This window comes from Herpailurus yagouaroundi, unplaced genomic scaffold (assembly GCF_014898765.1).
Source record: "Herpailurus yagouaroundi ecotype Mexico unplaced genomic scaffold, PumYag 163, whole genome shotgun sequence".
Classification (NCBI taxonomy): domain Eukaryota; kingdom Metazoa; phylum Chordata; class Mammalia; order Carnivora; family Felidae; genus Herpailurus; species Herpailurus yagouaroundi.
Genome location: NW_024412404.1, coordinates 15014388 through 15039429, shown reverse-complemented (window position 1 = coordinate 15039429; position 25042 = coordinate 15014388). Strand labels below are relative to the sequence as shown.

At 38.6% G+C, this 25042-nt stretch overlaps 1 protein-coding gene across 2 annotated transcripts in view; it reads right to left on the bottom strand.

The window, feature by feature from the left end:
* Positions 1-25042, bottom strand: part of VCL (vinculin) — a 112345-nt gene that overhangs the window by 18977 nt on the left and 68326 nt on the right. For both annotated transcript variants that reach the window (XM_040485451.1, XM_040485450.1), the window contains exons 6-13: positions 24148-24308; positions 15957-16047; positions 14529-14676; positions 10519-10672; positions 9148-9323; positions 5959-6149; positions 2473-2672; positions 1219-1347 (exon numbers count right to left, since the gene is read on the bottom strand). In XM_040485451.1, coding sequence (XP_040341385.1) covers positions 1219-1347; positions 2473-2672; positions 5959-6149; positions 9148-9323; positions 10519-10672; positions 14529-14676; positions 15957-16047; positions 24148-24308 — 1250 coding nt within the window. The remainder of the gene's footprint in view (positions 1-1218; positions 1348-2472; positions 2673-5958; positions 6150-9147; positions 9324-10518; positions 10673-14528; positions 14677-15956; positions 16048-24147; positions 24309-25042) is intronic.

Here is a 25042-nt window from a genome sequence, read left to right as displayed (position 1 = left end):
TGTGAGGGAGACAGACAAACAAAAAATGAGGCAAACATGTCAAATGTTGATAAATGCTGAGGAGAAAAATAGGATATGGAGATTAGGAAATCGCTGGGGGCGGGGTAGGGATGCTATCTTGGGCAGTGACCCAAAAGTGGTATTTCAGTAGAAGCTCAAGGAAGAGAGTAAATAATACATGTAATTATCTATGGGAGGAACAGAGAGAACAAGTGCAACGGCCCCAAGGTTCAAACATGGAAAATATAAACATGGCATGCTGGGAACACAACACAAGGAAGTCAGTGTAGACAGAGCAGCCTGCAGGGTAAGAGTGGTACAACATGATGTCAGAGAGGTAGAGGGGAACCAGATGCAGTGGTGTGAAGTCACCGTAACCACTCACACCAGCTCATAAGAGGCAAATGCACCCATTTCTTCCCAACCGCTTTCAGTGACTCCACACCGAAACAGCCACAACGGGAATATTTACATCATGGAAACAAACAAACATTACAAATCAGGGCTTTTTGGTTCTTAGGCTTTCTTTCCTAGAGTGCCAGTCTACCAGCACATCACTGGTCTTACTGTTATTGTAAGGATCCTGGCTTCCCTCTGGGACAGGAGGGAGTCATCAGAAGGGGGTGAGTAGAAGAACGACACCAAATCATTTAAAAGGACTACCTTGACTTTTGCGTTGAGAATAAAATGCCCTAATAAAAGGGACAGTTGTGACTGGAGTGCCCTTTCCTTCATTTCTTCCTGCCTTGAACATGATGCATAGGGTTACAACAGCCATCTCACACCATTAGGAAAAGACCAAAAAAAAATCACAGAAATGCCAGCTGTCACAGTGTCAAGCTGCTGAACCAATGCCAGGGCTACCTATGTCCGTGTTTCTTGTTACACCATAAAAACAAAACCCAGTTGTTTTCTTCTCTGATAGTCAGGTCTTCTACAGCTTACAACTCAAGAAATGTCCTAAAGACACACCTGATAACTAAAAGAAGAGGTAGCAAGGCCTTTCCTCTTCTGCCCTTCCACCCTTCACCCACAATTTCCCAACCACTGCCTCTGATGCACACTGAAATCAAATTTTGCCTTTACAAATATCCAAATATATATAAATATGCATGCGTGCGTGCGTGCACGTGTGGGTGTGTGTGTGTGTGTGTGTGTGTGTGTGTGTGTGTGTGTGTGGCAGGCCAACAGAAGAAAAGGAAGACTCCAGATACCCACTTCTTCCCTACTGGGAGCATCAGGAGGTGCAGTGGCCGCCACCGCCAACAGCTTGATGGGAGTTGTGGTGTCGCTGAAAACATCTGATACCTCCTGAGTCATCGCCTCCTGCATCCGGGCTTTCAGATCCTTAAAAACATTGTTCACAAATAAAAATTACCAAAAATGTCCAAAAGGTACATCTGCCAATATCCTTACTTTAGTGACACATTCATTCATTCATTCATTTAATCTTTCATTAAGTATTTACTATAACTATGTACAAAGCACTGAACCAGCATGGAACAGGTGTAAGATATGAATCCTACCCTCTAAGAGATTCATGTCTAGTAGGAGAGGTAAGACAGCACCCACATTCTCCACCCAAACAAGAAATCTTACTTCCTTTCTTGGTGGCTTCTAAGAAATGGTACTGAGGTTCATGGGGTAGAACAGAAGACCCTGAAATGTAAACAGAGTTCCTCGCCACTCCCAATGTTGGAGGAGCCTAATCATGGCCACAGAAGCTGTAAGGATTGTTTGGCAGATGCAGTGCCATATCTCTAAGCATTTTCTTACATTAAGAGTAAAGAAATTAAGAACGGGAAATTTTTCTGACACATGTTTTTTCAGTTAAGTTTCTAGAAAAACTTGATAACCAGTATATGTACCCATTTCTTAACATAATCTAAAGACGATTCTTATAAGTCACGGAAAAGGTTCCTTTTCATAGTTATCACACTTAGTCCAATCTAAGTTTTCTGGATTTATAGAAAGAAGTCTCAGTCACTCCCACTGCTTCTCAAAGTGGGTGACACTCACAATACCTGAAATGATGTTAGGTGTTAGATAGAACAGTGTTTTCATTTTGATAATTATGTGTTTTCTTCTAAAGAATATTAGGAAAAATGTAACTAGCACATCAAGCTCATGTTTTCATGATTATTATAAAGTTGTCTTTTAAATAAATCCACCTAAATTTAAAAAGGGAGTCCATTTTAAGAAAAATATTGACCAAATAAACACAGAGGACATATGGTAGAACAAATATCACAAAAGAGGTCTTGCTTGACTGAGACTTGGAAAACAACTTCAGCTGCAGTCAAACACAGGTGAGCTTTTTCCTAGTAAGTTCTAGACTTCATTATATACTCCTTGATCACACTCTTCACTTTCCCTAGATTCAAGAAATTGTATATTTTAAAAATCTCTCCCCTCCCATTTTTCAATAATAGTAAGCATAGAAATGTAATAATTTGTGCTCCAAAGTTCTACCTTTAAGGAGTCTTGGAGCTGAGATGCAAGTGCTCTCGCCTGAGGACTCTCTCCTTCCCCTCTGGCAGCAAGGTCAGCCAGCTGGGCTGTCAGCTGGTCCACACGGTCACACTTTGCAAGAAGATCTTGGCGATACGGCCCCATCATGACATTAGCCAGACGATGCCCTTCGGCCACAAGACCCCGGATGGCAGCCTGACCTGGATCAAGAGGAAAGCACTGTAACTTACAGAGACCCAGAGAAGGCAACTGCAGTACCATTGTGGTAAACTATTGTGTTGTTTTTGTTGTTTGTTTTATTTTAAAGTTTACTTATTTTTGAAAGAGAGAGAGAGACACGTGTGTGCATGCATAGGGGAGGAGCAGAGAGACAGGGAAAGAGAGAGAGAGAGAGAGAGAGAGAGAGAGAGAGAGAGAGAGAATATCCCAAGCAGGCTCCGTGCAAGTCAGCCCCAACTCAGGGCTCGATCCCATTGACCCTGGGATCACCACCCAAGCTGAAACCAAGTGTGACACTTAAGTGATTGAGCCACCCAGGTATCCCTGTTGTTTTTTTTTAAATAAAAACATTTATGGCACAAAAACAGACACATAGACCAATGGAATAGAATAGAAACCCCAGAACTAGACCCACAAACGTATGGCCAACTCATCTTTGACAAAGCAGGAAAGAACATCCAATGGAAAAAAGACAGTCTCTTTAACAAACGGTGCTGGGAGAACTGGACAGCAACATGCAGAAGGTTGAAACTAGACCACTTTTTCACACCATTCACAAAAATAAACTCAAAATGGATAAAGGACCTGAATGTGAGGCAGGAAACCATCAAAACCTTAGAGGAGAAAGCAGGAAAAGACCTCTCTGACCTCAGCCATAGCAATCTCTTACTCGACACATCCCCAAAGGCAAGGGAATTAAAAGCAAAAGTGAATTACTGGGACCTTATGAAGATAAAAAGCTTCTGCACAGCAAAGGAAACAACCAACAAAACTAAAAGGCAACCAACGGAATGGGAAAAGATATTTGCAAATGACATATCGGACAAAGGGCTAGTATCCAAAATCTATAAAGAGCTCACCAAACTCCACACCCGAAAAACAAATAACCCAGTGAAGAAATGGGCAGAAAACATGAATAGACACTTCTCTAAAGACATCCGGATGGCCAACAGGCACATGAAAAGATGTTCAGCGTCGCTCCTTATCAGGGAAATACAAATCAAAACCACACTCAGGTATCACCTCACGCCAGTTAGAGTGGCCAAAATGAACAAATCAGGAGACTATAGATGCTGGAGAGGATGTGGAGAAACGGGAACCCTCTTGCACTGTTGGTGGGAATGCAAATTGGTGCAGCCGCTCTGGAAAGCAGTGTGGAGGTTCCTCAGAAAATTAAAAATAGACCTACCCTATGACCCAGCAATAGCACTGCTAGGAATTTATCCAAGGGACACAGGAGTACTGATGTATAGGGGCACTTGTACCCCAATGTTTATAGCAGCACTCTCAACAATAGCCAAATTATGGAAAGAGCCTAAATGTCCATCAACGGATGAATGGATAAAGAAATTGTGGTTTATATACACAATGGAATACTACGTGGCAATGAGAAAAAATGAAATATGGCCTTTTGTAGCAACGTGGATGGAATTGGAGAGTGTGATGCTAAGTGAAATAAGCCATACAGCGAAAGACAGATACCATATGGTTTCACTCTTATGTGGATCCTGAGAAACTTAACAGGAACCCATGGGGGAGGGGAAGGAAAAAAAAAAAAAAAAAAGAGGTTAGAGTGGGAGAGAGCCAAAGCATAAGAGACTGTTAAAAACTGAGAACAAACTGAGGGTTGATGGGGGGTGGGAGGGAGGAGAGGGTGGGTGATGGGTATTGAGGAGGGCACCTTTTGGGATGAGCACTGGGTGTTGTATGGAAACCAATTTGACAATAAATTTCATATATTAAAAAAAAAAAAAAAACCATTTAGTGGGGTTTTTTTCCCCTAACAATAGAAAAAAAAATTAGGAAATACAGGAAAGTATAAATAAGAATAGATAATCCACCCATAATCCTCAGAGACTGATACAGTTGAACATTTCCTACCAGTCTTTTTAAAAATTATTCTACTAATATTTATTTATTTATTTATTTTATTTTACTTCCAGTATAGTTTACAGTGTTATATTAGCTTCAGGTGTACAATGTAGTGATTCCATAGTTCTATACATTACTCAGTGCTCATCACCATAAGTGTACTCTTAATCCCCTTCACCTGTTTCAGCCATCTCCCACCCCTCTCCCCTCTGGCAACCATAATTTGTTCTCTAAGTTCTCTATTTTTTTGTTTTGTCTTATTTTCTTTGTCCATTTGTTTTATTTCTTAAATTCTAAATATGAATTTCTTTTTCTCTGACTGACATATTTTGCTTAGCATTATACGCTCTAGATCCATCCATGTTATTGCAAATCTTTCAGTGGTTTTTTAATGCACTGCATGTCCCTATACAAATACACATTTCTCTTTTACAAAACTGAAATCGTACTTTACATTAACTTTTATTCCTTGCCTCTTTTTATTTAATGGGAGCATTTTTCCGCATCATTGAGTATTCTTAAAAAATCATGATCTACACATCTATGTAATATTTTATCATATTAACCATAATTATTGATCACTTACTTATTATTAAATATTTATACTGTTTATATACATTCTCATATGTAACTCTGTATAGAAACATGTCTAATTATTTCTTATAATAAATTCCTCTAAGTCAAATTGCTAAGTCAATGAGTATGAACTTTTTTAATGCTTTTAATATGTAATACTAAATTGCCATTCAGAACCTTTATACCAGTTTATTCCTCCCCCAGTAAATTATACATCTGTCTGATTCCCCAAAACTGGGAATCACCAATTTAAAAATTAATCTTTTTATTCAACAAAAATAGTAAATGAAGTAAACAGATCTTTCAGCTTCAGCAGATTTGCTATCATAATATGACCTAACTTCTTACAGATTCATCCCTAAAAACTCCCCAAAATCAAAATTTTAGGTTATCAGTTCTACTGGTGACTGTGTAATGCAGGAGCCCTCAAAAATGAAAATAACCTTGGTAGCTAAGTGCTTCTTACTTATTTTCAAAAACTACATTTAACTGGGTATTTTCCAATGAGTGTAATAGAAACACAACAGAATGGAAGTACACATAGACTGGAAATAATTAGTTCAAAGTTTAGATTCCAACCTGAGGACCTTTCTGTTTGCCCACAGCAAAATCATTTACTCACAAATTCTTTTTGAATAAGCCACAGGTATCATTTATGGGCTATATTTGGAAATGGAGTCACACTGTAGGATGATTTACTCACCAGTAGCTGAAGAACCCCTTCTGCACCTAATTTCAGATGAACAGGATCTCTATCAACAACTTGCTTATTTTCACTAAGACCAGTTTATGGAGGGTTAAATGCACTCATGGCCTTACCAACGCCCCGGTCATCCACTGTGGGATTATCAATCCACCGCTGTGCTTGTTCAATCTTGCCCTCCAGGTGGACAGCTGCCTTGGCGGGTCTGCTGTTGGCCACAGCCCTATTGGTTTTGGTCTGCAAGTTCTGCAGGGCTGTGGCCACCTGTTTGGCCAATGCTCGAGCCTCTGGGGAATCTCCTTTCCCCCTGAAAAGGAAAAAAAAAAAGCCATCCTGTCATAGACACTATTTACAGTGAGAGGATTTTAATTGCTACACAAATGCTAATGCCAAATTGCTAATGATTATTATTAGCTTAGTTTGGAAGGAGAGTGGTTTATTTATTTGGCACTAAAGTAAGAAATTGATCATTTAAATTCAGATTGCATTATCCCAGTTAAAACATTAAATATGAGTTTGAGTCAATCTACCTCAATCAAGCTCAACCATTTGGTTAGCTGAGCTCAATCAAACATCACTAAGTTGGGGGGGGGCACCTGGATGGCTCAGTAGGTTGAGGATCCGACTTCGGCTCAGGTCATGATCTCATGGTCTGTGAGTTCAAGCGCCGTGTCAGGCTCTGTGCTGACAGCTCAGAGCCTGGAGCCTGCTTTGAATTCTGTGTGTCTCTCTCTCCCTCTACCCCTCCCCCACTCGTGCTCATGCACGCGCACACGCTCGCTCTCTCTCTCAAAAATAAACATTAAAAAAAAAATCACTACATTGGCTGACCCCTCAGTTGACCATCAAGGAAAACACTAGTTCCCTCAGGGATTAGGAGGGCCCAAGTAGCCATGTATGTTGTATAGCAGTAGTTGAAGCAGCTACAGTACTAGTTAGAGAACTAGTAGTAAGTAGTACAATTTTTTGAGTCCCAACTCTGACAGTAAATAACACTCTTATGTTATTTAATCCTCATGACAAACCTAAGAGGTAGATATCAGTATTATCCCCATTATTCAAAAAGCAAAAGTAAGGGACCAAAAGGTTGGATAACTTACCCAAGATCCTATCACTTACTTTGGTGGACTAGGGATTCAAACCCAGGCACTATGACTTCAGAGTCCTCACTCTTAGCTACTTACATTGGTATCAAAATAATTCTCCAATTCTTGCCATAACTGATTGAACTGGTTATCTAACTCAAAGACAACATGAACACAGTCAAGCAAGGAACCTAATTCCAGTGTGCATAAAAGTCATCTGGGATCTTAGTTTTAAATGCACCACCAGAAGAGATTATGATTAAGTACACCCCATTGCAAACGCAGTGGGGTCCAGGCTGTACATTTTTCACAAGATTTCCCAGGTGGTTCTGAGGTATGTTGTCCTTGGCCCATGCTTCAAAAACACTGCATAGTCAACTAGCAGTGGGTCTGGAACTAGAAAGCCTGGGACATGGTAGGGCAAAGCTAGACAAAGAACCCAAATAAACAAAATCAACACACAGACTGAAGCAGACAGCATGCCATACAGCTACTAACACACAGAGGGAGTAGTTTCCAGTTGCCACCAGACCTGGCCATACTTCAAACTATTAAGTTCCATTAGACATTAGATGCCACTACACATTTCTGGCCTCCACTTTTTCTTGAGTTTCTTGTAACCAAATACAGAAATAAAAAGAGAATCACAATTATGTATCACAAAGGGAGATTACTGCCCCCAAAACCCTACTCCAAAGACTTCAGATTCTAACCATTATGAACACATAAAAAATATGACACATTTTATTTCTCAAGTCCACCTAGAGAAAACTTCAGGTTAATCTTATCTGCCTCACCTGTAAAAATGAAAATGTTAGCCTACCAGCCAGAATAACTAATTTAGATATTCTCTGAAGAACTCCTTTGTGATTTTAAATTTCAGTACCTTCTCCATTATAAAGCTGGACAAAGAAGGTATTTACTTTGGTTCTGATCGTGGCTACTCCCACTGTCAGGAAGCTATGGATATGTATATGTTATACTAATAAGTAATGATGGCATATGACCACACAGGAAGGTTTGCTGTTCTCACCATTAGCATCAATTCTCTCTTCATCATTAAGAAACATTAATGAGTGCCTGATATGTATATGGAATCATGTTCTGGTCCTTAAAAAGTTTCTCCTTTGAGTATTTTAAACTAGTGATAATGTAAACAGATTATATTAATGGGTTAATATTAACAAACATAGACCTAACTGTATAGACATTATATTTTACAATGATCAAATTATTTTCTCTACCTAAACAACTCAAGATTTGGGGTATAAAACAGTGATTCCCAAATGATCAACCTTGATATGTAATCAAACTTGAGCTGCTAAGTTGGTCTCTATCACAACCTCCTGCCTAAAGTATGTTTACCCTGCTCCCACCCATCTCCTATTCATGGTAGGCAGGAGTGTGCTTTCTTAGCCAGTATTGTCCTCTTGGTCAATACAAGACTTGAAAGAATTCTAAAGTACAAGTCACTGAGACAAGGTTAGGTACTCTCCCACGGAAGAACAGGAAATGAAACATACAAGTTAAATGAAAAGCCAAATCTCACAAGATACTTGACTATGGTTATCCCTGAAGAAGTGGCTGGAGGCCTGAGGTGGAGAAGAAGCGACTTTTGTCCTCTTTTTTAATGTTCTTTTAGCAGTTTATTTAAGAGAGAAAAATACTGATCAAAGGAACAAAGCAACACCTCTTTATATAATCAAAGTAGAAGCCATGAAAGCCTTTAAAAGCAGTAGCTGTGATGAGGACATTGTATTTAAGGATGTTTTATAACTGTTACATAAGAAATAACATTGCTGGGGAGAAAAGAAAGCATCTTCTTATGCCTCCTCCCCCTCCCCCCTGTCCACAGTCCACAGTATCTTTTCTTAGATAGCCACAAATATTTCCCTCTTGTGCCTGGGAAACAGTTATGCCACAAACATGATATAGCAGGAAAAGTCCTAGCTTAGAAATAAAAAGTGGATCTCAAAAAAGGAGTTCTTAGCATCCTAAATACATTAATTTAAAACCATGTGATCAGCAATAAATCATTAAACCTCAGTTATGTCAATAATAAAACAGAAGTAATACCTGACCTAGCCATGTCACACAGAATCAACAAGAATACAGTGAAAGAGCATCACATGTGCATTTAACCTATAGCATTCAACTATATATGCACTTGGGGGAAAAAAGAGAGAGATTAAAAGGCAATGTCAGAAGTTAAATACATACTGTCTTCGTAGATCTGCTAATTTAGAAGTCAGAGCAGATATTTCCCCAAGAGAACGTAGAATGTCATCTCTCTCTTTAGGATCATCACATAATTCTGCTATTTTCCGAGCTTCAGCCAAAGCCCCTCGAATCTGTTCTTCTCCTTCTGGTCCACCATTTGGATCTGCAAGCCAATTCTAAACACATAAAAATGGAAAAAAAGCATACTGTGATCTCCTCATAAACCACATTTCATTCAACTGACAAGGCCATCAGAAATATTTCAAAAGTAATCACAAGGCACACCAGTGATCGCTTTTACAATGTTGATTCTTACTGTTTTAAACAGGTTCTTAGCTCAGGCAAAATCAAATCAATCCTCCATCTTCTTAAAAGTGATTTTTTTCCTTCCCCATCAGAATAAGTATCTTCAGGGGCGACTGGGTGGCTCAGTCAGTTAAGCGTCCAACTTTGGCTCAGGTCATGATCTCATGGTTCATGGGTTTGAGCCCCACATCGGGCCCTGTGCTGAAAGCTCAGGGCCTGGAACCTGCTTTAGATTCTGTGTCTCCCTCTCTCTCTCTGCCCCTCCCTCTCTCTCACTCTGTTTCTGTCTCTCAAAAATAAACGTTAAAATTTTTAATAAAAATAATTTTAAAAAAGAGAATCTTCACAAGCGTATCTTTGCTTTAATCACACCTTACTAACTCTTCAATTTCTCAAACATTTGTTTCTCTGTGAACTGCTTGAAAATCATTTTACAGGAGAGTGGCATCAGAAAACTTTAACCCTTTAACATTGCTATGACCAAATACAGTTGTAAATTCTAAGATGAAGAAAAGCTTTTATATACTGTGATCTATACCAGGAACTAGAATTTTCTTAGTGTTCAGAGTACTTTCTCTTTTTTTTTTTTTTTAATTTTTTCATTTTAGAGAGAGAGAGAGAGCACACATGCACAAGCAGGGTACAGGGGCAGAGGGAGGGAGGGAGAGAGAGAGAGAGAGAGAAAGAAACCCAGGCGGGCTCCACACTCAGCGCAGAGCCCAATGCAGGGCTCAATCCCACACCCTTGGGATCATCACCTGAGCCAAAATCAAGAGTCAGACACTCAACCGACTGAGCCCCCCAGGTCCCCCCAGAGTACTTCCTTTAATCAAAGTATTCAAAATTAAGATCTCTATTTCAAAATAGAGTTAACATGAGTCTAAACCTGTGGTAGTAGAGGAAGTGTTAACATTGGTAATTGCTGGGAATCAGTCATCACTTAGAAACACCCATTATCTACCCATCTATATATATTGGGGGGGGGGGGGGAGAGAGAGAGATGCAGGATAATTATGGAATATTTCTCTTTTATTTCCCATCCCTCCTTAAAACCATCATTACTACCTGAGCAGCATCGATCTTCTTGGCAATGCTCTGCTTTGAGTTGGTCATAGCTTCCAGCTTGCGAGCTGCATTTTCCACTTTGGCTGTTAGCACATCCAGACCCTGAGATACCTGCTGGGCCTTCTGCATGGCCACTGGCGAGGCTCCTTGTCCTCTGCTCAAAACAGATGTTGTCATTGTACTCTCTCAAATACTTACTAGCAAAATATCATGAGAAGCACAAATATGTCATTTTTGTTAACATGCTTGTCTTTTTCCTTTCCCCTACTACATCTGGGATAGCACAAGAAAACAGAAGAGATAAAGCAAAACACCCAAACCATCCACTTTCTCCTTTGGCTTTTAAAAATATGCATTAGCTTCCTGGAACAGCATAACCACTTTACAGACCAGCCTGCAAATTTCAATAATAATGATTCTCCTTTTGATGGTGATTACATAATCAAGTCTGAACTTCAGGGGGAAAATGTGCTTGTGATCTTCTTGCTATGAGGGTTTTGTTACCATAGTAATGTGTGCTTTAGAAAAAAAAAATCCCATTAGATTGTCTTATTTATGGGCAAGTATACATTGAAAATGTTTCAGGAAGCAGCAAGCACAGTATTACTGAAAGCACATGACACTAGGACCAAGTAGATCTGTGTTCAAATCCTGGCTCCTGGGACCTGTGAACCTTGTTTACAATGGGCTTCAGCTTTGTAACTTATAAAATGAGGGGTGTGCAGGTAACAATACTTGCCCTGCTTACCTAACAGAGTGGCTTCAAGCAAAAAAAAAAAAACAAAAACAAAAACAAAAACAAAAACTTGAAAACACTATGTCAATAAAATAATACGAACATATAATTACTACTGTTATTAAATTTCCATGATTATTAAAATGAACCTAATAATAATCTTCAAGTCTACCTTCTACTCCTATGCAATCTATAAATATCAAAAACAGTTGTCACTGAGGTGACAAGAAACTGTTGTTTTCCATCACATTCTTAAAGAACTAATTTTACTATTTTCCTCTCCCAAAAGTGATACGCTTCTAAAAATGATGAGCATTATTAGAAACTTGTTTTCTCTTTGTAAGAGACTTTCCAAGTCATAACAAAATATGATTTGCCACATTTTTATAAGCTCATATATTTTTTAAATTTTTTAATGTTTATTTAGTTTTGAGAGAGAGAGAGAGAGAGCACAAGCAGGGGAGGGGCAGAGAGAGAGAGAGGGAGACACAGAATCCAAAGCAGGCTCTGTCTGTCAGCACAGAGCCTGACACAGGGCTCGAACCCACAAACCGTGAGATCATGACCTGAGCCGAAATCAAGAGTTGGGCACTTAACCGACTGAGCCACCCAGTCGCCCCTCAGATATTTTTAATCCACTCAGTCTGGTAAACTCAATGATGGGGTGGCAACTTTATCAGTTGGTATAATGGCATGGCTTATCCTCTTAACCTGAGCTTCTGATTTTAGGATGAACTCCAAAACATCTTTGCTTCCCTTTATAGTAGCATGGATCTGCCATTGATTTATCTATCTTTTCAAATTCATCCTTATTGGGGCACCTGGGTGGTTCAGTCAGTTAAGTGCCCAACTCTTGATTTCGACTCAGGTCATGTTCTTATGATTCATGAGATCAAGCCCCGCTGATAGTGCAAAGCCCGCCTGGGATATTCTCTCTCTCTCTCTCTCTCTCTCTCTCTCTCTCTCCCTCTGCCCCACCCCGCTCACACACACTCTCTCTCTCAAAATAAATAAAATAAACTTAAAAAAATAAATTCATCCTTATTTTTCATCTAAACCAATATGTGAAGTAATAAACTCAAATACTATTTATTGCCAGGTATATAAAAGATATATATACCTTTTATTTGTACTTGAGGCTTCCCTTTTATGTGCAGAGGAGTGGAAGACTTTGGGGATTTAATTTGCTTTTTTCCTTCATATCTAGTAATTCATGATGAGAAACCATGTTAGTATAAAAGTCCAATTGTGAAAATGTAAAAATATTGATGGGTACATAATTTTTCATTCAAAATAAAAAGTTTACTGAGCCCCATGAGAGGAAAAATATATCCTTACAACCTAGAAACCCTAGGTGAAAAGAAGAGTATCAATGAGGAAATTGTTACTGAGTTTCAGCCACTAAAATGTTAAATAGCTAGGCATATTTAAGAAAAGCTAACAGGGGGATAGCTTTCTAATCTTTCATCAGGAAAGGATATTGCAGGCTCCAGTGTGAAGAAGGCCCATAGCTCCCTTCCCTGTTCTAGCCTTTTCTCTTTACAGATTTATGGCCGATCCCATACAGCAGCCACCTTGTTCTCTTGCTCAAATTCATCTTTCTCTGAACACATACAACTGTGTATTTGAGAATTCCAAGTGAAAACTGTCTACCACACTGTGAAAAGGCTGCAGACAAAAGAGCCAGCAGTGAGAAATTAGAAGAGCCAAGAATCTTGTCAAACTGCATTGGCATTTCTCCGAATGGGAACAGAACTTCTTTTTGTCCTTTCTGTAAAGTTCCTGTCATGCTCATGACAGGGGAGACTGCTTCACAGCAGGAGAAAAAGGCTCACTGGGTTCAATGAGATCACATTTATTTATGCAGTTCCTTCTCCCCTACAAGGTAGAGATCCTAAACCTGAAACCTCTGGAGTTCCCAGGACTGCAGTGAATCCACGATCCTCGGGAAATTATACATAATACTATAGGGGCAAGTTTATGTGCAACTTTTGACATAAAGATTAATGGCTCTCATGAGATTATAAAAATTATTTTGATCCAAAAAAGGTTAAGAACCACTCCTTTAAGAGCTGTATTCTTGGGGCACCTGGCTAGCTCAGTCGGAAAAGAGTGTGACTCTTCAACTCAGGGTCATAGGTTCAAGTCTCATGTTGCGTGCAGAGATTACAAAAAATAAATAAACTTTAAAAAAACTGTATTCTTTTTTTTTTTAATTTTTTTTAATGTTTATTTTTGAGAGACAGACAGAGACAGAGCATGAGTGAGGGAGTGGCAGAGAGACAGGGAGACACAGAATCCAAGACAGGCTCTAGGCTCTGAGCTGTCAGCACAGAGCCCGACGTGGGGCTTGAATTTACAGTGAGATCATGATCTGAGCCGAAATCGTCTGCTTAACCGACTGAGCCACACAGGCACCCCCAAAAAACTGTATTCTTAAGTTTATTCTGTTAATACATTTGAAACCAAGTGTAATGGTGTACAACATGTCAAGGGGTTATTTCTGAGGCCTGTTTGTATGGAGGCCCTATATGTTCCAATTATCTCAAGATGTTTCATGACTTTCTTGAAGCCAAATTAAACTTCATCTACACTAGTATTTCAATTTTCAATTTCCTCAATTGAAAATATTTCAATTTTTCCTCAATGCTGATATTATAAAAGTCCATAAAAGTCCATAAAATCTTTTAGAGCTGCATTAACTCTATGGCTGAGTTTCAAAGAAGCCTATATTATACTGAGTTTTCTTAACAGTAAACTATATAGATTTAGTTTACAGGGGGAAAAGTTCTAACAGTCAAGTCTTAAAGGAAGTAAAAGAATTATGAAACCAAATGAATAATGATGAAATAGAGACTCAAAAGCCTAGAAATAACCAACTTACAGGATAACCTATTTAACTGGATTTTAGAATAACATGAAATAATTCTAGTGTTTTCACTCTTTGTTTCTTTTTACCCATCCTTCATAAAAGATATGGCTACCCATGCCAGACTTCACCACTGCCCCTTATTCTTTCTAAACCTATGGCTAGAAACCAAGATACCATATTTCTCTTTCTATTTCAACCTTGTTACAAAGAATCTGCTACTTTGAAAGTTTATCAAAGGAGAAGTTCACTTCAATCTTGAAGAATTAATAGAGTATAAAATCTGTGTTGTCCATTAGTCAAAAACAACACAGGGAAATTAGCAGAGACTTGGTCTCTGAATTACTTTGTCAGGAGTGAGATACGATCTGTTACCTAACTTGGGTAAGAGTAGAGCAATTTTACCGGGCTCGGAGTTCAGCCACTTGATCAGTCATCTGCCCCAGCATTTTACAGGTTCCCAGGATCTCTCTGCGTTCTTTGCCTGCACAGAGTTCACCAACTTTTCCAGCTTCATCTAAGATCTGTCTGATGGCCTGCTCACCAGCATCCCCTAAAATAAAGAGATACTCAATATCCTCACTGCTGACATATTAATTATTTAGAAAGGATACTTTACAAGTCATTTCATTCATGAAGGAATGGGTGATTTTAGAAGACAAGTGAATAGAAGGCAATACATCTGATAGCTAACAGCCAAGCAGTGCCCTTATAAGCAGAGGGTGAGGTTTTAACCACAGATACTTCTAAAAAAAAAAAATACTTGGAACCATATCCATCTGGAGATGATAAGCAGCTTGTGGTAAGAATACAGATGATGAAAATAAGCTCTACTAATTTAATACTACTTAGCACCTCTAACCTCCATTAGGCTTTTCACATTCATTCAAATATTAATCTAAAACTGAATATTAGATTAGAAAATCCATAAAACCCAGCTCAATAACCCATTTGGGTCTTTACGTAAGTCAAATTTTCTTTCCAATTCTTATTGGCATCATTTAATCTGCTTAATTAAATACTTTTTTGACATAAATGGAAATCTGCCCAATGGGAACTAGAAAGAGAAGAGTTTGGGTTTTTTTTTAATATTTATTCATTTTTGAGAGGCAGAGAGCAAGCATGAGTGGGGGAGGGGCAGAGAGAGAGGGAGACACCAAATTGAAGCAGGCTCCAGGCTCTGAGCTGTCAGCACAGAGCCCGACGTGGGGTTTGAACTCACGGACCACAAGATCCTGACCCGAGCTATAGTCGGGTGCTTAACTGACTGAGCCACCCAGACTCCCCTAAAGATAACAGGTTTTTTTTTTAATAATTTTTTTAAGTTTATTTATTTTGAGAGAGACAAAGCAAATGGGGGAGGGGCAGACAGAGAAGGAGAGAGAGAATCCCAAGCACACTCTGCACTGTCAGCACAGAGCCCAATCTGGGGCTCAATCTCACGAGCCATGAGATCATGACCTGAGCTGAGACCAAGATCTGGGCATTTAACCAACTGAGCTACCCAGATGCCCCAAGACAAGAGTTTTTATTCAGAACAATTACCTTTCTGATTCAGGGAAGAAGTGAGCCAATATTCTGGCAGAGAATGCCCACTTCAGCTTGGTTTATTCCTCCATGATGAGAGGTGATTAGTCTATGCCGTTCATCTTTTTAAGGACCAGTAATGCTTCAATTAGTCAAAACTATCAGAGAATGGAGTATGCCCCTAAATGTTGCAGTAGTTATCTCAGAATTATGAGATTATGGAAAGACCCTCTTTCTTTATTTGTTTGTTTGCTTGACTTTTCGCTTTTTACTGTATCTGTCAGGAAAGTAGAACCAGTGGGTTACCTGGAGAGGCACTGGGATCACGGAGCCAACCCTTGGCCTGGTTCAGTTTGGAGTCTATGGAGGCCAATGCTCTCTTCATGGCTTCAGTGTCCTTTTGAAGAGAAACACCACAATTATTTTCTTTGCAAAAACTGAGATACCATGATACAAAGTAAGACAGAGAAAAAATTACAGCACTTAACATACAATAGCTAATGTAGTCCTAAAACAGCCTTAAAAATACTCTCATCACACCAGAGTGCTTATTTCTGTCAAAATGCAGCATTGTGCATGCAAATCTTCAGTTAATTCTATTTTGTTTTCTGGTTTCTCTATTGCTAGACTGTGAAAACTGGTAAAATCACTCAAGCCAAAAGATGCTTAATGTCTGCAGCAGGAAAAAGCCCTGTTGTCACATGCCTCATTATCAGCCTTTCCACTCATCTAGCGCAACCCTGGCAAAGCCCTCCCTGCATCAGGGAAGCCTCATTAGCATGTGGCGCCACAAATCACAGTTCTTTTACATCTTGTTTTGAAATACACAAACACTGGATGATGCTTCACTATATTTAATTAATCTGAAAAACTTGGAATTACTGGTTGGAAAAAAACTGAAAATTTTAATCTAGCAATTTAGTTTTAATTCCACAAATAAACCACTGAATGTAATGTAAGAAAAAAGTGTTTTTCTGGCCTTCCCTGCCATCCTCCTCACCCTCCTCATTCTTCGTTCCTTTACCATCCTAACCTGGAAGGAGAGGCAGAATAAAATAAAGCGGGTCTCAATTTATTGCTTACAATCAGGATTCAAAATGGCTAGCATTAAACTACCATAAAATCTCCCAGGATATGGCATGAGAAGCTGAAACAAACTAAAACTATACCTATAGTTTGATGAAGTTTTTAAAATTTCATCAAAGTTTTGCTCTAGGGAACTGGCCCTTAGAGAGTTCATCCATCAAAGCATGGATTTAACCTCTGAAGCTCTTGGCAATGCCCTGAATCCTTAACTTTTTTTCACTTTCCAATCCTGCAAAACTGGGGTTCTTAAAGGTGTTGTATCACCATGTTTCCACACGGGGGCACAAGGAGCATTCCCCCCCCCCCCCAACTTTTAATTCAAACAAGAATTAGTACAGTATACTAATACAGAGTAAGTGCTGACAACGCTCACAGGCCTAAGGTCAGCAGCCTGACCACAGTTTTTCCAAAGTACCTACTCACATTATAAGGACTCTCGGCTTTAGGATTTCTTCCTTCCCCATTTAAACAGACAATGACTGCTCTCCATTTTAACCCTGGCTATCAAAGACTCTGAATAGCAAATTCTCAGCCACAGCAATGAATGAGAAGTGAACTAAATTACTGAAAAAATGTAAAGAAAATATTTTCTATTTCTAAGTTATTCGGAATTATGGGGGCTATCTATCAACAGAAGGCAGAGAGAGTCATGACTATTTCGAAATCCATTTGTAATTAGTACAAGCAGACAAATGGCATTTTTTAAGTGCTTTCGTTCTCAGTGGCTTAAATATCTGCTCCTCCTCCATCTTGTTCTACGGCAAAGCCTGCCTTTAAAAGTCAGCATTAGCATGATTCCAAATTAGCAAGGCCCAAATCAATACCTGTTTAGAGAGACTCGGGCAACTCCCAACCTCAGAAAATTAGATAGCCATTAGTGTCTAATATAAGTTATAGGACTTCATCTGGATACAGAAAAAAAAAATCACAATCTCTGACCGAGGCAGTATGCACAAACTCTGAAGAGAAATCATATCCATGTAAAAATACTTCATAACCATTTCTCTAACACACTATGTTTTTAGTGAAATAAAATCAGAGATTTATTGCATTTCAAAAACCTAAATTCACAGGAACAAAGATCACATTTTGTGTGTGTCTACTCTAGCATTAATGGCTACTAGTTTGGGGCTCCCTGGCTGGCTCAGTCAGTAGAGCATGCAACTCTTGATCTCAGGGTTGTGAGTTTGAGCCCACGTTGGGTATGAAGACTACTTAAAAAAAGATTAAAAAACAAAAGATTAAAAAGATTAATTTGGAAACTAACTTTGAGGATTTCTTGCAAGTCAAGTTGTTTTAGGTATTTCTTCCCTTCATTTCTTTATTGAACCTCAAATTTAAATATAATTTAATTTTACATGAGGCGCCTGTGTGGCTCAGGCAGTTAAGCGTCCAACTTAACTCAGGTCTGATCTCACCACTGGTAGGTTCAAGCCCCGTGTCAGACTCTGTGCTGACAGCTCAGAGCCTGAAGCCTGCTTCAGATTCTGTGTCTCCCTCATTTTCTGACCCTCCCCCACTTGCACTCTGTGTGTGTCTTTCTGTCAAAAATAAATAAGCATTTAAAAAATAAATATAATTTAATTTTACAAATTAAGAAACAAGGGCTCAGTCCTACAAACCCAACTGATCTCAGGTTTGCTGACATCAAACCCATGAACTTTTTCCTTTTACCAAAAAGAGCTGCCAAAGATTCTACTAACCTTATGTTATGCAGTTCCTTGCCTTGTTGATGTTGGCTTGGGTTAATAGTGTCCAGAAAATAAGCTCTAGAAATCAAAATCATAATCCTCACTAACCTAAAGGAGTTATTTTATTCTCCATTGCCCAAAAAAGATTTGAAACATAATGACAAAAAGTGGCTTTGCTCTACTCAGTACCCTCAAAACTAATTGTTTTTTTCCTCCCTAATAAAGCATCAATGACCACCACTCTTGAAGGAGAGAATCTAATTCTCAGGAAGTGAGTAATTGACTCCTGAGTGGAAGATGATGTGGCATCAATAAATTAAAATTCAGAGGTGCTGGTTTTCCCCTAAAAAGCATCTACAGCAAAGTTGAAATGAAGCTGCAATTTTAAACTGGGAATTTCAATTAGTTACCAAAGTTTTTAATAGCCTGAATTTTAGATAATTTTGGTGTTTAAGACAGTAACTGAAAGGACCACCTTAAATTCTTTCTGGAACAGAGCAAGTTTTGAATAAACATTTAAACATATTACATTTTAATGTCATATCTATTAAAATAAAAAATGTCCATGGGAACAAATATTTTGGTCTTCTAAGAAACCCATATATATTTCTTTTGAAGGGCAGTATTTATTATGGAATTAAAAGAATTGTCATAAACAACATAAGAAGTATATTATTATCGAATATGTTATAAACCAAGTGACTGAACAACTAGGACCAGAAGTCAATTTTGAGATATATTTATAAAGGGGGAAAATAACCATAACCCTGTGGTCAACCGTACTATGTACCACAAAGTTTTCATTAAGCCATATGAAGCCTAAATACCAAGTACAATCTGGATATTAAATAGAAGGGAAAACAAAAACAAAAACAAACAAAAAAAAAACACACCTCATTTGAATATTTTCTCTGCAAAATCTCAAATTTGGGAAAGAGAAAAGTCTCCACCAATTTCTTCTCTCAGTTTTTTTTGTTGTTTTTTTTTTTTAATGTTTATTTTTGAGAGAGAGAGAGAGAGAGAGACAGAGCGTGAGCAGGGGAGGGGCAAAGAGAGAGGAAAACACAGAATCCAAAGCAGGCTCCAGGCTCTGAGCTGTCAGCACAAAGCCTAACGTGGGGCTCAAACTCACGAACCGCAAGATCATGACATTGGGCTGTTAAGATCATGACCTGAGCCAAAGTCAGAAGCTCAACTAACTGATCCACACAGGTCCCCTGTTCTCTCTCTCTCTCTCTCTCTTTTTTTTAAGGAGTGACTGTTTTTTAAAAAGACCAGATCTAAGTGTGCAGCTCTGGGGACAGCTGGCATGTCACCTCCCGCTATGGTCCCTTCTACAGTAAAACTCTTCTGAGTTCAACTTTTAAATGAAAAAACCACGGTGGCTGGGCACTGTCACACACCAGAAAGCAGAGGGACAACCTTAAAAGAACTCCTTTCTGTACACCCTCCCAGGAACTGAAACGCTCCTGAAATGTAATACAAAGTCAGATCTAAAGAACACTGACTAGAACTGGGAACCAGAGCTCCTCCTACAAATAATCAACAGGAACTATAGTAGAAAAAGGGAGGTCCTACAATGCCATGTTCCAGAAAATTTGCAGTATGGGACTAAGGACCCCCTCTTGTTCACTGCCCAACCTACTCTCCCTTTTCCCACTGACACTTCCCCTCCCCACCTTTCCCTTCCCACTCTGTTCCATTCCTGGTGGCATTCCCCTCCCCCACCCTTAAATTAGTGTTTTAAACAAAGATGTTTCTGGAAAGCATAGACTGAGCAGTAGAACAAAATTTTACAAACTACATTTAAGTGGTGGGAGAAAGTTGTCTACTCCTGAAATTTCAGAGAAGTTACTTTCCCAGACTTCAGTTCCCCATCTTTGAGAATACCTCCCTACCACCAAAATAAAAAAGAATAGCTTCCCAGCTCTAAAATTCTATGCCACCCTATGTGCACACAATCAGAGGTAGCAACTACAAGATCACTTGGATCAGAAGGGAAATCTCAATTGCTTTAACATTTTGGGCTTTTCTCCTTTTAGAGGGGAGGGGCTAAAATATCATAAATGCCTAATTAACTATTTATCTCAAACTCCAAGAGATAAGTCTTTTATTGTATTTGCTGCTAACATAAAACACTCTAAGACTCCTTAAGAAGCTCCATCATGTTATACACCTGAAACTAATATACCATTATATGTCAACTATATCTCAGTAATAAAAATAAAACACCTATAATGGAATCATTTTAATTAACTGATTCAATCTTAAATCATGTTTCATTTTCATAGTAGACATTCTAATAATAATATAAAAAATGCTCACATACAACCTTATTTTTTCAAAAATGATATAAAAATCAACCCTTAAATCTCAATGGTCTGTATTTAACAGCAAGTATTATAGGATCACATGTTCTAATCACTATTTCCTTCTTTGGTAGGGTAAAGTAATCTTCGGTGCAAGACATCTGAGTCAGTCACTACATTTACTCACGACCAGCCTAGGCCCACAGTGGAAGGAGATCCACTACAAGAACTAATTCTGAATAATAGCATCTAATGACTCAAGGAGCAGTTGTGGGAGCGCCTATGTAGGGCTCAAAAACTCTTAGCTTTTAAAATTTTTCTCAATTCCTCTTGATTCTCAGCATGCATCAACAAACAAGTAACGTAAATACAAAAAAAAAAGAGATTAGGTATAAATTGCTAAATTTACAAAGGGTAGGATTATGATTGTGTTTAATTCACAAATTCTTTTGCTTCACAATGTATACTAAATTAATTTTTAATGATCACTATGTTGATTTCAGGAGGGGAAAATTTTTACTTTCAAAATAAAATAAAGTGTTTAAAGTGAAAGTACTTTTAAATTTGTAAATCTGTAATTTGAAGGTAGGTATAAAAGGTAAAATAATCAGCTATCGCATTGCCTCTTTAAAAACTTAACTTATTTGGCAAGACGCACTTTTACCAAGAATTTTTTCCACTTACTTTCTTCCCCCACTTTTCTAGAGGAACCATCACTTTCCAGGAGAAAACTGCACCAATGGGGAAGCATGAAACAAGTATGGTAAGACAAAGTTAATTCTTTATTGGCAGGGTCGAGAGGAGGTAAAAGATATATGTAAATAGAATGAGGACCCAGTGGTCAAAGACAGACATAAGGTCTGATTAACTCACTGCTTACAGCTGAGCAATGAAAGATGCATAATGCTACCAAACTAAAAAAATAACCAAAATCCTAGTTACCAATTTCCATTCTCAAGGTGAAATTTTTTTTTCTAAGCGTTCTTGCAACTAATAGAAACAATCAAACTTAAGGGGTAGGGCGAAGTAGAGTGAATGGGGATGGGGTTGGAAGTAAGATTTGTCATGTACATCTTTTTGTAGCATTTTGATTTTTGAACCAGGTAAATGTATAACAAAAGCAAAATGAGATTTAAAAATAAACATTTCTTGTTCATTCTGATGTGATTATATACTTGAGCTTCTTTCAGGTGAACTAATTTTATTTACTTTCTTTCATTCTGATAGTTGTATAGTACCCTAACAGTCTGGTTCCTTCCAGATCAGCATAAGACTAAAACATCTACAAGAATGTACACAGTGGGGACCAGATCTGTTTCCCTTGTATATTTCCCCAAGTGCCTAATCCTTGTCCTGAAAAACTCCACTGACCACATTTGAAAAAAAAAAGCAGCATCTCTCAATGGAACTTGCACAAAATAAAGCTTAATAACACTAATTAACTAAATGACAGATAACTTTTCCCTTCCAAAAATAGAAAACCATTAAAGTCGTAATGCCTGCTCCTCTTTTTTGCTATTTCTCATCTGCTAGAAGCAAAGGAGAGAGAATAAGGAAAGAGATTAGATTAGGGGACCATGAGGTGATGGAGAACTATGGCTGATTCACAGCTTAGCAGGACATGCAGTGAACCACGAACTGAAGTTAGGAAAAACTTTAGATACACTTAACTTTTTCCCTTTAGATTTTGAAGGCTAGGATTATTGTGAAGGGCAGGTGCTCCATCTAAACTCCTTAGCCTACCCATTTCCATTATGGTTAAAACCTCAGCGACACATCTCCTAAAGCAAAATTCCGGAGCCTGCAAAGAAGACTGGTAGCAAATGCAAATACAGTGATGGCATCTGCTAGAAGTTTCCTTTCCTAAGAGCAGGGTCCACAGGTAACTTGGAGGTCACCCAGCTACTTGGAGAAACTTGCCCCTCAAATGAAGTCAGTAGGAATGACCAGGCCAAAACAGTTCTCAGGAGCCTGTTCAAAAAGATGAAAGCACCCACCAAACACAGAAAGTCTGATATCCCATAGTAATGTATTTTCTTTTGCTTTCCCCAAAGAAATAGCTCAATACGAGCCAGAGTCAGTCTGCCAGACACAGCCCCGAGTCCCAGATTAAACCACATTCTGACGCACATTCGGACACAGTGTTACACACCGGCACACGGAATAAGGCACGGCACACAGCACAAGAAAACCTCAGAGACATGCTTTTTCTCTTTTTAAGCGAAAAAGAAACTAGAGGGCATGATAAAGCTTACCTTCTAAATGTGAGAAAAAGAATAAAACAAACAAGAGAACAAAAAAAAGATGCATAAAGAAGTCATAACAGGGAAGTGAAAGTTGTCAAATATGCAAAAGCAAAATTAAGTAAAATATCAAAGACTTAAAATGATTTCACCATATAGATTTAAAATACAGTCTTAGAACTTGTTCAAGAGCTTTGTGCCTCTGTAAACAAATCCATAGTTAAGATAAGCTAATTTCCTTCTGCATATTTAGATTCACTTTCTGGGCAACAAGAGAGAGGGCTGGTGATTTTAAGACCCCACCTTTGACCTTACCTTATAGGTGTCCTGGAGGATAAACACAGCCCTACTGCGCACCCAGTGGAAGTCATGTTACAAATCCCCTCTTTGCTACTAGCCTGCTGGGGGCTCTGGAAACACCATCTGAGTCACACATGGAGTGTGTTTCCTCCACTGCTTGTATCTTGGGCTCTACCCAGGAAAGCGTAAACCCAAGTGCCCCTATTCTCCCAGAGAGTCACTAGACAGGGAGAAGCAGACCACAGTAGCAGCAACACAAGACCACTGCTACTAGGCTCTAGAAGAAATCCACCAACTCTTTTGGAGTCCAGGAAGAAATTCTAGATAAAGGGTGAATAGGACCCTCAAACGAGGTTTTCACGAATGCGCAAACTAATATTTTAATTAAGCTATCCTTAAGGAAAATGGTATGCTGAAGGGACACACCTAGAAATGCCAACAATTTCCTCTGTAGATTTCTTAGTTCAAAGGTTGGCTAAGGAAAAGTTTCCATAAAATTCAGTCACAGGCATATTCTGTATCTTACTTAGTCACCTAGCAACAACCACCCACATAAAAAGGGAGGGTTCCCACCCAGGGGAGTAGACACCACATCAGAATTCCTCCACCAGACCAGCGAGGGTCCAGCTTAAAGAAAAAGCTACACATCTGAGCCTTCAACTGGCCATTCACCTCACATACCCATTTCTTTGTTCTAGTCTGGGGCAAAGTAAATTTGCAAAAGCAGCAAGTAACCCATGAAACCCAGGAAGAGTGAAGTAGAAATTATTTCATAAAACCTGAGTACTCTTACACCACCCACAGTTACAAGATAAAATGTGAGGGGAGAATTCAGGAGTTTTCTTATTTCTCCTCTGAGAACACAAACCTTGCTGGCCCAGGCATCTTCATCCCAAGAAGTGAGTTGTAATACACGGATGATCTCATTAATTTCAGCACTCATCTTTTCTACAGTAAAATTGCGATTTTTCAAAGCTTCTTCTATTCCTTGGTTTTTTGAATTTTTAGTTGTTACAAAAATCTTCATAGCTGTAAAAATAAACGATCAGAAACTAAGCTTAGAATTTAATCTTGCTGTATGACAACATTCACACAAGATATTCCATATTTTAGTACATGTTTTGGGTTTCTAAGATCTTAAAAAGAATATATTAGTTTGGCTCAGTTGGTGGAACGTGAGACTCTTGATCTCGGGTTGTGTGTTTGAGGCTTACATTAGACGTAGAGGTACCTTAAAAAAATAAAATCTTAAAAAAAAAGAATATATTAAAAACAAAACAAAACAAACAAACAAAACACTGAAGGCTGCCAATGAAGTTCCAATATCAGCAACCTTAAGGTACAAGACATCACTACAAATGATCAGGAAGCTAATCTGACATGCATATATAGATGACCTATAATCCCAAAATGTCCAATATCCTTCTAAATCAGTTATCATCCCAGCCCTAACACTGTGCCCCATCTAATGCACACCCAATAGGACAAGACAAAAATAGTCAGTACAACTGTAACTGGAGTATGCTCCTGCACCCAATCCTAATGAAGATCCCAAAATACTGAGTTTATCTTTCAGAATTTCTCTCAACATGTAGTAGGAACTTTTTAACCCCCGAAAGTACAAGAAAATACTGATAATTTGAAGCACTAGAGAAAGAGAATATCTTCCCATAAAGTAATTAAAATTGTGAAGACAAAGACTAACCAACACTTTATTGAGTTACCCAGATCAGAAAGAAATCTTGCTCCCAAAACTCTTCTAT